Consider the following 12,908-nt stretch of genomic DNA (forward strand, 5'->3'; position numbering starts at 1 on the left):
TATTTTATTAAAGTTTGTACTAAACTCATTTTAATGTCACACTTCTGAATATTATACTCATAACTTTATTTCACCTTACCATGTATTTTATTAAAGTTTGTACTAAATTCATTTTAATGTCACACTTCTGAATATTATGTTCATTGTGATAAATCTGTCCTACAACCATGATTATCTGTGTTTTACCTAAATTTAAAAAATTTAATTAAAAATCTAATAAAACAATGATATTATTTATGTCACCAAGTATTATTCATAAATATTAATAAATTATGTCTAATTTATATGATTATCTAGTTACAACTTTTATTAATATATTAATTATTATAAACTATATTAAATATTACCTTTTAAATTAAATTCTCATCTATCCTTTTTGGAAGCGATACGCTCATCTGAGATTTGGTTTTCAATTTAACCTTTACGCAACAAAGAAAAACTCGCCTAGATTTATTTGACTTCAAACCTATTAAAACCCACTTGATCATTAATAATACTTCAAAACATTTTTACTCTCATCCCATATTCTCTCGTATTTATCTCATATTTTTTGTTAACACAATTAAGTTAACGTGTTTTAAATCAAATTTTCTCCCAGAAGGGGACACTTGCGTACATAGAGAGATAAAAATTAATTGTGAACATTTCATAAAAATGAATATTACTAATCTTCATTAATCTTTAATTTTAGTAATTCTCCAAATCGAGATATTAACCATCAGAACATAGATTAATGCACAATCCAGTGTAGATTTTGTCAAGACAGACGAATAATTGCGAGTACCAGAACATAGATTAATGCACAATCCAGTGTAGAGTTTGTCAAGTAAGACGAATAATTGCGAGTACCATGAGGTAACAATAACTATCTCAAATCAAATGAGATTTGTAATACAGAATACTACCACGATAAAGCATTTGGAACGCAATCAATAACATTGTCACGCATATGGAGAATCAATAACATTGGAACACAAAGTCATGAACTTATTCCTCACGGAAATGACTCCCATGGCAATCCCCTAACGTCTTCGATCTTTCTCTTTTCGAGCGTCGAAATAAACGGCAGCAACAGGCAATCCAAGCCCGTTAATATCAGCGAAATCTCTGGTGCAGAAGTTTAGGCGCGATGCAGGAGGGACAAGCACAGTTTGTCGTGCTGCCTGTTTGAACAGAGCAAATGCATACCTGTGAACCCCAATCACAGGATTCGGAACCTCATAGCTCACCAGCTCTCTTCCTGAAGACATCCACAAAAGCCTTTAAAGGAATAAATATTGAGGAATAAATTCATATGAGATAGTTCAAAAAAGACGGTGTAGATTCAACGATTACGTCAGATAATTTATGGAACAAAACTAAGCCCTAGTAATTTGACATTGACGGTTATTCATGGCTAGTAATTTCCATATAGTGCATTTTACATGGATGAACGATTTGGGATTCACAATATAAAAGTAAGTTTAATCCAATACTGCTTCATTTCGTACCGAAAGATGCCTCTGTCGTAGCAGGGATGTCCGTAACGATCCTGCATATGATGTAAGTTTCAATGTTAACTGAATGTTTAGACTCTACAAACGCAAACGCTGTGCATATAAGATGTTAGTTCTCATCTCTAAACGTTTATAAAAAATATTCTCAGTATCAGAAAGTATGCCGAATTACCAATGTAAATATTCGCGTTGGATCGGGTTGGAAGGATTAGGTGCATCCGGATCTGTCATAATCTGAAACCACAGAGTTAAGAAATGCAACTCCCTGATCCTCAGCAGCATTTAAAGCCTTATCATTCACTCATGGTGTATCTTTCGTAGTGAGGAATTAAGAAAATTGTGCACCACATGATGCCAGGGAATAGAATAGACGAAGAGAATGGAAGGGCATACCAGAGTGAAAAACGTTCGCATATCTGAGCCTCCAACCTCCACACGAGCGGTGCACACAGTGGCCGAAGGCATCAATTCGTGTCCATTTCTGACCTGGTTTGGTCCATAACTCACTACCACTTTAACCCTGGGAGTGAACATGTCCACCACATCCCCTATAATTTTGGCGACAGTTAATGATTCTGTAAGTCGAATTGCCATTTTTAAGGTCAAATCAACCGCAGCCACCGTATCCCTTTGAAAAGTCCTCTCTGCGCTCCGTTGTCAATTACATTTCATATAACAATTTATATAGATAGAGTGAAAGAGATGGAATAAATGGGAAGTCTCTTGCAGTACATTTAAATGCACAAGAACACCGTCGAGTCCATTTTCTCTATTGTGATTTTTGTGGTTATCTAGCGATGTGCCTCACATTCACATTTTGTATGGTTGTCCGATTTAGGGTTTAATATCATGTATATTTTTGTTTAAAATTCTACTAAATGACAAGACTTTATTTAATTTAAAAATATATATAAATAAAATATACAAATATAAGTATTAAAAGAATTTGGAAAACAAACGAAATTTTAAAAATATTAAAATTAATTTTGATCAATTTGATAATAATTTAAGAAAAGTAATAATTAATTTATTAAAAAATAGAAACAGAATAGAGTGACACAACATTTTTATAAGAAAATAAAATTTTATAAATGTTAAAATTTGATTTTATAAATGAATTTAATGGTATTTTTTTTGATTGGGTAAAGTCATACTCACTTAATAAGAGTTGATTGGGACTATTCTTGTTATTGGGGACCTGCAATAAATATCTTGTAGCAAGGCATGTAATAGATATGTGATAGATCTCTGGAGGCATATCTGGCGATAGATATTTGGCGGCGGGGCATAAACAATATTACTAAGAATGTCTCCAATTGATCACTATGACTACAAGGTATACAAATTCTATCACAATAATCTCAATAATCTCAATGTAATTTATTTAGACAACTCTTACTAATTTCAAAACATATTAAAAAATAACTAGCAACTATGCATGACAAGAAATATCCCAATTTATCACTATAAGCTTGGACTCATACCAATATCATTATAACCTTAGAAAATGCCTATTCTGCGTTACCATATCTAAATCAATTTAAAAATCATTTCAAAAAATCAATTTGGTAAGAAATGAAATAACTTATAAACAATTTTAGTAAATAAAATAAATTTTATGTTTATTACATTATAGATCTCTCTAACTTGTAAAAATAAAATTATATATATATATATATATATATAATATTTTATTTTTTATAATTCTTATATATTGGGATTATAGTAAAACGCGTAGTCTAACGAGATGGAGTAGTTGCCCGGGAAGTTATGGAAATTACGATCATATTTAGAGAAAACCCGGCATGGATTTTTGTAAATCCAAATTAAAGTTGTTAAACTTCAAAATTTTAGGTGTCCTAGACGTTTTTGATGGTGTTGAATCCATTTCCACCATCGAAAACACAATTCAAACACTGCCTCCACAAGATTGAAATTTTTTTACCTGGATTCCGACCACATTTGATCGTCCGGGCAATTCCTCCACCTCTTAAACGACTCCATACTAAAATATTCATAACTGGAAAAATTAGAATATATCATTCCATTCTAAATCGTAAGTATAAAATATTCCATTTTATTTTCTGGCAATCTCTGTTGCTTCATTTCGTGGCACTTCAACAGATACGTGAGTTGACTACACCTCTTGCAAGTTGGAAACTAGGACCTCCAAAATACACACGTAAAATATGCGAGCTTTCGTGATACGTGAGTTGACTACACAAATAATTTATGTCTTGAAACTAGGGCCACCAAAATACACACGTAAAATATGCGAGCTTTCCTGATCTGCGTCTGAGGTGGTCGGATTCAGCTAGCAATTTGTCAGGATTCGACCTACGAGAGATTATTCGGCCAAAAAACCTGAAAATGATTTAATATTTAATAAAGAAACGGAGATCATGGTTGACGTCATGGAAGGAGTTAAGTGGCCGACGGAATATAAATCTTTTCAAGGGCTTTCGTAGCCAAATATGATTTTTTGAGAAACAGTATGGTTATAGTGTTAGGAAACTAATAGTAGCTCATAAGATGTAAAATAATTAATGATATGGTATTTTATTAAAACACTTTTGTTCAAAACTTGTTAATTCAAAACCTCTGCTTAGCTTAACTTACACCAACCGACTACAAACAAAGTTTAAAATATTAAAAAACATATTAGTTAAATTTACATTTTCCCACGGCAAGTAAGCGCATGTTTAAATTTCGACACAGAACGATTCTTGCTGCTGAGATGGACCTACTCAGCCAATACTGAAGAGAACTCCTCAATATCGTTGGCAACTCTCTAAAAGGTGTTTTGTTTCTTCTAAACTTTTTCTAGTCTCAGGGTATCGGGACTACGGAATTCGTTTCCGTTCGAATTTGGTCTCTTGACTGATACAGGGATTACATTCTCGAGAGTTGTCCATGAGATTTTTTACACATTTTGTAGAATTAATTAATTATTCTGGTACCAGTGTATTGGGATTACCGAATTTGTTTCCCTTGTAACTTGGTCTCTTGACTGATATTGGGATTACTTTATGGGGGTTGTTGATGAGATAGTTTCTACGAATTATTTAATTATTATAGATGTTGATATAATATGGAAAAAGTGCATATAGTTTTGTATATTATAATAAAATCAGAAAGACAATCAAAATCAAAATAATGTAAAATTATATTATTTAACATAGATATTGAAATATTTTATTTATTATTGGAAAAGTGAAAGTGAGAGGTCAATGAAACAAGTAAGCACAATGAGAATGTTCTAAAATTTAACTATGTATATATAATCATTTATATTTTTATTAGATCTCAAAATATTTTCTCATTTCGATTATTTTCTTTAAGAGACATGTGTCAACTCCATGTTGATCAAGGATAAAATTACACATGGCTCTTGTTAGCACTCCTCAGTGTCCCAAGGCTAAGAAAGTAGACCGACGCAGGTAACCTCAGACCAACTTTGGATCTGGTAGCTAGCCCTACCAAATCAGAGAGGGCTCTCTCTATGATCTCATAGCCAATGAGTGACTGGAGAAGAAGATAGATCTTGGGCTAGATATTCAAAGCTTAGTAGGTCTAAATTTAGGGTTTGCTGGAGCAGGGTCAATACGTCTAGGAAACTAGATCAACGTTTCAAAAGATCAGCTACAGAGATATAATGGGGCAAGGTAGATATGTTGAATGACATTTTTGAGTTGTCATGGTGGTGTAGAGTTGAAAAAGTGAAGGATCAAAATGAGCATACGAGTTATGAATTTATTTATCAAAAGAAATTAAACATAAACATGAAAATATCATCAAAATAGAGCATAAATATATGAATTCTGCTTGAAAACTAGTGAGATGATCACATGAAAGCATTAAGATGGAATTAAGGAGACATAACATTCATATTCATGATAAAAAAAAGAAAAAACATTGTCACAAAATCATACCATAGGAACCTCAAGATAATAGTTGCAAATTGTTTGTATTACTCCTGCAAAAGTGATGGTGTACACTAGCGTCAAAGATTTCGAATCACAAGCATAGAACCCTCTCTATCACTTAGATCAGGGTACATAAAGACAAAGAGCCACTTTCTCCCTCCCAGGGATCGAATCCATCATCATAGGAACTGTTTACATCAAAATATCTAACCATACCCAAAACTAGGGATATTAGAAAACAACTCCCTGTTTAGACTAACTGACTTAGTTTGACTTTGAAAGCATTAATTACAATAAATTTCACTCTTACCATCCCTGGAACAATTAATGACATTATTTACAATGATCTCAAGAATAATTACATCAAGAAAAGTCAACCCTTGAACCTAAAAATTTCAAAAATAGGTTTCTCCACAAAAGCGTAGCAAATTTTGGCAAGATGTTTTGGAGGCCTTCCTGGAGGAGTTTATGGAAAGATGTGGTGACATGACTCTTAAATGACAATGATGATATGACCTAATAATGACACTAATTGAACACCTAAAACCATGATTAAGGACCTTCGAAACCTTGCAGTGATATGATGACCTTAAATGATGACCAAGACATTCTTCTGGTGGCCTATCATAAGGAGTGATGAGAAGAACATGACAACATTTTATGACCATCAAGGAGTAGTAATAGGGCCTAGACAGTGACCAATGATCAAATTTTATTTGAAAATATAACAATTTGACCTAATGACCCTATCAATCTGTTGTGCTCTACAACAACCCCCCATTTCAAAAAAAGTTTATTTTCAAAACTATAATATGAAATGGGTCCCTTTTTATATTATACTGGTATCAACTTATCATTTCTCACAAGATCTGAAAAGAAATAAAACATTATAAACCTTTTGAGAAAACATATAATAGGTCTTATAATAAAAAAATAAATAATCCTTTATTATTGCGATAAAGCAATCGGAAGATCGCATATCGCAATAACAAAGGATGCATAACAAAAGACCCATTGGTTTTCCCCGATGCGATAAGCGCAAATAACTATCGGATATCGGGAAGGCAAGAGAACATAACAAAAATCCCCTCTCTTTGCTCCAACGCGATATCGCTATCGGCGATCGGGGAATGTAACATGCATGCAATTAAAAGCCCTCTTCTGAAAACTCCCGACGCGAATTGACGATATCGCTATCAGCAATTGGGGATTCTGAAAGGACACCAATATAACAACTTAAGCATTCCTCCGATCGCCGATTGCGATAAAGCTAGTTGCAACTTTCAAAAAGGATTGATAAGGCTGGGATATATTATGTTTAATTATTATTAAAAGCCTTTCTCCTCCCGATAGTGATTCACTTACGCCCAACCGCAAAAACATCAAAGCCACACTTAAATGAATTATTCGGCCAATAAACGATATGATAAACATTTAAATGATTGACAGGTTTAAACGGCCATTTAATGAAGCAGTAATGCCAAAATCTCTTCAGAGATTGTATCCGCGGCCACCTTATGTTAGTCTTCCATTATTCATTGATTGATATAACTCTTTCATGTTTGGTTTACGCACCTATTCTCCGCATTACGTTGATTTTATCTCCTGTGTAGAGCTCCTCCGAAGCAGCGAATTTAGGCCAAATGGGGAAGAAGTCTAAGAAATCTGGAACAGATTTAGCTTCCGCAGTAATAGGACAACACATTACCGATCCGGGACCAAGTAAAAGGGGATTAATCTCGGACACCACATGTCTTGGTCTCGGTAAAACTACTTGGTAGAGCATCTATAATCTGGTTGAGGCCGAAGAGCCTCAAGTAGCATCAGTAAAAGCTACAGCAGACCCGACTCGGAAGTCCGATGCAACCTTAAAGGATTTGGCCGATTGTTACCTACACCGGATAGCGGCTCAAGAGAAAATTCTTCCATACACAGATGTGGTAAGATGGGAAATTGAGGAAATCCCAATTACAAACAAAACATTTTGCACTATCGACGGGAGAGTGTTCGGCTCGTTTCAACCTGATGATTTAAGACAAATGTACCATTTGTCCGCACTAGAGAAGAAGTATAACAAAGCGTTTCTGGAGAAGTTCAGAGATGAAAATGAAATTGAATCAGCACCTATACAGGATTGGAGACAAAACCCAGCGAAACACAAGCATGAGTCCTCGGGTAAGTACTCTGTCGATTCCTTGTGTTCTCCTTATTGTTATGCCGGAGTAATGATGTGTAGGATTTGGGGGTTGCATGATTCCTCAAATTTCACCATAGAAATGGTACCTTTAATGGAAGCAGCATGCAATAGAGAAATAATGGATTGGGGGAATATATTATCTGATAAGTTAGCAACAACTATTCTTGAGTTCAGAAACAAATCTCACGTTACCGAAAGGTTCATTCCTCCATTTTACTTTAGTGCCTACATCTTAGATACTCTCTGTTTCAACTCCGAATTTCCTGTGCTGGGGTGGAGATGGACTCCACAGGACCCCATGCCCATTCATATCTATCACCAGAAGTTGTGGAAAGCCCACTATAAACACAACCTATATCAAGTTTGCAATGGAATTATGTTACCCATCTACTATGCAATTTTTGACAAACCTGCTCCTAAGATTTCCTCACAAGCACAGATTGACTTGACAGCCTTAGGAAACTGGTTCGGAGAAGAAAAATTTACATATGTAAGAGTTTTCGGCAGTCATGCCAGGCCTCATGTCCTCCCCTTGTATATACCCGACAAACTATTGGCTCGAGAGATAGCATATCAGCTTACATCCGAAGTAGTTACACAGACTCTGAGGAATAAAAAGAAGAAAGTCTGGCCTCCTTTTCCTCTAAGGTGTGGCGTTTACACTCTGCATGACTAAAAACATGCAGAGAAAGAAGAAGAAAAGATAAAAACCTTGAGTCTCGCCACTCTTCCTAACAGATGATTTGATCCAAACAAAGTCGTCTATAATGCACTATAATAGGAAAAACTCATTAAATTTGAACATAAAGAAGATGAATTTGATGACCTATTCTCCTCGGTCGAGTCATTATTTCAGGTTCAAAAGCTAGCTAGAATGAGATATCACGACGACTGGTTAGTCGAATTTAACAGACTTAGAGAGCAGAGGTTGCAAACTCTGCCTCTAGATTTGTTAGCCACGGCCCCAATGGCACAGTCAAGCGAGCCTAAACAGCGACCTACCAACGAACCTCCTGCTACATCAGAAATTTTTGAAGAAGTCCAGAGAAGAGAGAAGGAGGAACTCCAGAGGAAAGAACAGGAGGAAGTGCAAAGGAAAGAACAAGAGAGGATATGTGAAGAGGAGCAGAAAAGGCAGCAGAAGCAGAGCAGCACGGACGTGAATGTCGATGCCCAGATTGACCCAAAGTTGCTCCAGGAATGGTAGCAATTCGATTCAATCATAAGCAATCAAGAAAGCTCAAAAGAAGCCGATACATCCAAAGCGGTTGATACACAGGACACATCATCAAAAGAGGTTCCGAGTGAAGGAACCAGCGGTCTACCCCCTACTATAGACATAGAAATAATTCCCAAAGATCCTTCGTATCAAATCATTTTGCAAGTGGAGGATATACCTCCATTGGATGTCTTTTACAGCCCAAAGCATAGGGTTGTAGTAAAGCGACAACGGAAAAGGAGAAGGATTGATCAACCTTCCCTGTTCCCTAAACAAACAGTGATGGCCAACGTGGTTTGGAAGGAGGAATTTGATCCTTCTGATGACCTAACAAAATTGTCCCAATATGTTGGAGCCTATTCGGCGGCCACCATGGACAAGGCATCAGAAGTGTGTAATTTGTTAAAAGAAAAGGACTAGGCAATCGCTTCGCTACAAGCACAGCTATCAGAGGCATAGTAGAAAGCTGAACAATTAGAACAACAATTGTCCACGCAACAACAGATAAATAATCAATTGAATAAGCAGTTGCATGAAGAGAAACAAAGGATCGATTCAAGTGCAATTCAAAAGCAGAAAGAACTATCGGAAGCATTAGCAAAATTGAAAGCAACGAATGAACAGATGGTAAAGACAAAAGATCAGCAAATTGCTCAATTATCAGGTCAAATAGAGAAGTTCAAGAATCTTCCATAGCCTGCCGAGTTCAGAGTAGAAGCACTACAGATTAATAAGGCATTGGTAACACAAATAAGATTATTATGTCAGAAAATTGCTCAAGTGGAACCCCTGTGTGACATAACAGCATCAATAATCGATAAATCAATCGATGCTAGACAAGACTTAGAGCAGGCCGATGAGACCTTGACAAATTTTCTTGATTGGCAGGACACTAATGAAGGACAGGCATCAAATTTACCAAAAATCTTAGAATCCCATAAAAAAATCCTATTTATGGAATGGCAGTCCCAGTTAATGAAGGCAGAGAGAGCAGTTTCTAGATACAAATTAACCACAAGTAATTTGGTTGAATTAATTAATGATACTCTCTATTTATCTAATGTGATCTCTCAATGTACACCAGGTAAATTACTATCGGCTAAAAAATTGGAGCAATCATGTTATCAAGAGCTGGAAAAGAATGGGAGATTGATCGCAGGTATTAACAGTTTAACTTGGGACACCTATTGGTTGTTCCTCGTAAAACCATACAGCCAGAGAGCCGCCCTCAAGTGCCTAACAGATGCAATCAGGTGTATCATTCCCGATATACAAGATGCCACCTATGCTGCTCAACTCAATTCTCATCTCAGCCGCCCTCAAGAAGTGGAACCAATGCTAGCGATATGCCAACTCAGGTCGAAAGGAAAACAGCTAGAGTGATGAATCATTATACTGACTACCAGATTGCTTTGGGGAAGATATTCAAGATCAATTTGTACCAATTAAGTAGCATTTTAATTTTGTAGTTAGTTAGTTTAATCAAATATTTATAGACCCTTTCAATGCATTGGAAAGGGTCGTAAGTTTTTGTATATGACTTAAACCTGAAGTTGCACTACTGTACTTCGAGTATATTTTTTATAAAGACTGGACCAATTATTCCAATTTTGATAACGAAGCTTTTATGTGGATGTGCACTACTAGCTTTATTTAAAAGTATTTCTGAGTCGAAAGAAGGAATTCGAATTGTGATTGATGTTGGGAATGATTTGCAACTCATATGGTACTACTATCTATGTCTGAATTCATTCTTTTTATGTGAATTGTTATTTGATCATTCTTGCTATTATTGAATATATGTATGTGTTTTAGACAACGTTCTTTATACTTTCCACTATTGGATGTTTACAACATGCTTTTCCTCTAATCATACATGTATCAGTAATATAAAAAGATAAGTGTAACAATGTTTTATTAATTACTTTGTTCAACTATTTGAACAAAGCAATTATTATATGAATGAATGTCTATGTTTATTGAATAGAGTAATCTATATGCCTATTGATGAACAGAGATCATTAAACGTTGCACTTAAAAATAGAAGCTTCCCGGGATAGAATAGTCATTTGTATTTTCACTTTTCAGATTAAGTCATCCATTCATTATCACTTATTAGAAAACCAATCACTCATCCATCCCCTTTTATTCATTACTGGGAAACTGGTCCTATTATATCTAGTCGGAGCCACCATCCCAAATGGAAAAGGAGCTGTATTAAGGTCCGGACCAGGTGGTTATCCCCCGATGTTGATGCAATCATTTTCGGGGCATCAACACAACCACATAAGAGGAGTACATTTGATCAGTAGTGACTCATAGACACTAACAAATCTCATCATGGATTGTAGGGTGAGCCCATAGGCTCAATAAACATATAATATAAACAATACACCATTAAATATTAGTATATAATTAGAGAAAGGTAAAATTAAATAAGGTATAACAATAAGTATTTGAAGTTATTTTTTATAAAATAGTATTATATGTATCATTTACATTATCATTCTAAGTTATTTCTACACAACATAAATAATGTTAATTAGAGAATGATTAATGCAAAGTTCTGATGATGGAATCATGTTGTGTGAAGTAGGTGTATATGTTTCATTGTATTTGTTTTCTCAGAGGTTAAGGTTAATAAGGAGTTAGTGGACTTGATGAAGTTGGTAAAATTACTAGGATGAGAATATATGGATCTAGTGTCAATGGGAGAGATTGCCATCACTATAAGCATGTAGTAAACTATAGATATAGTGTGTAAACCAATGTAATATGCAATTTCCACAAAGTTTTTATTTAGTTTAGCTATGGTATAGGACCTCATTTATGTAATATTAGAATATATGTGTAATCCCTTTTTTTATTTTGTAGGACTCATTTGGGAAACTTGTTAGCACCTAAAGTTGCCTTAGGCTGAAGGAAGGCAACATTCAGGGTAACCACAAACCACGCTCGGTTTGGTAACTAGCCCTACTAGAACGGGAGAGGGCTCTCTCCGAGTCACACTCAGGAAAATAAACAATAGGGTCTGAGATGACTAAAAAATGAATACTGATTTTAGGCTAGGTAAATGGATGGGATAGAGATATTTGACAAACGACTGAGTTTTCTGGGATGTGTGGGGCCAAGGAACAGCATGAGCAGAGAATTTAACTCAAAGACGCAGATTATTTCATGAGGCAAGACAGGAGGAGATTCTAGCAATTAGATTCGAAATAATATGAGGTGGAGAGATTGTTTAAGGGTGTGAAAAGGGCATAAACACATGAATCCTTTTCAACATAAGAAAACATAGAATGTGAAAACTATCCCAAGGCAGAGCAGCACACTGAATTCTACCTTTTTTACTTAGAAAGCTTTCACTGGAAATGAATATGAATGAAAATATGAAACATAACGAAATACAAATGAAACATAAAGAAGATACATTTGCTAAACTCACGCCACAAGAATCTCATGAACTAGAGCTGCAATCTTTCATTAATTCTCTGCCAAAATGTACAATGAGTGACTGGGTGTCTCTCCCACAGTTTCCTAGAAATTCCAACCCTTTACAAAATGACTCTCAATACAATAAATAAGCTTTGCCATGAGAAGGTTGATCAACCCAGGCAATGGAGAGCCAACCATTAGCAGTTACATTTAAATTTCTATGAAGACCAATGAGAAAAAAGCAATTATGAGCATAGATTTTGTGGGTGGCTGTTCGCCTTCATCTGGCCACTTGGATAGAAGCCAAAAATTCATTTTAGACATTGCCTTTAATGGCGGGAAAAATTTATTGTAAATGAGCAGGACCGCTTGGTGAAAATTGCGAATCAAAATTTCGCGAAGCGGGCCCTATTTTGGCCATTGGGTGTCTGTGCGTCGCACGAAAAACTGGGCTACTTTGGAGCTCGCTTTGAGGCCCTTGCCGAAGTCCAAATTGAGCCCAAATGTGCTTGTTGGAAAGCCCTGCATGTCTACTCTCCAACCCAAGTGGAATTTCTGAATTTGGTGCTGATTTGCCCCTCCAGAACTGAAATCGCCCAAGACTGCTTCGTGTGTGTCAAAATAGGGGCAGAAAG

The 12,908-nt window shown here is 35.6% G+C and overlaps 1 protein-coding gene across 1 annotated transcript; it reads right to left on the bottom strand.

Annotated features, from left to right (window-relative positions):
- Positions 1-1,022: 1,022 nt before the first annotated feature.
- LOC149219623 (CEN-like protein 1) lies at positions 1,023-2,090 on the bottom strand. The gene is made up of 4 exons (XM_089382633.1): positions 1,890-2,090; positions 1,669-1,730; positions 1,491-1,531; positions 1,023-1,240 (listed from the first exon to the last, which is right to left on the bottom strand). The coding sequence occupies exons 1-4, from the start codon at positions 2,088-2,090 to the stop codon at positions 1,023-1,025; spliced, it is 522 nt and encodes a 173-aa protein (XP_089238759.1).
- Between the last annotated feature and the right edge of the window lie 10,818 nt (positions 2,091-12,908).

This window comes from Pinus tabuliformis, chromosome Q, assembly GCF_031772625.1.
Source record: "Pinus tabuliformis cultivar Carrire ecotype Pingquan chromosome Q, CPIR1, whole genome shotgun sequence".
NCBI lineage: Eukaryota > Viridiplantae > Streptophyta > Pinopsida > Pinales > Pinaceae > Pinus > Pinus tabuliformis.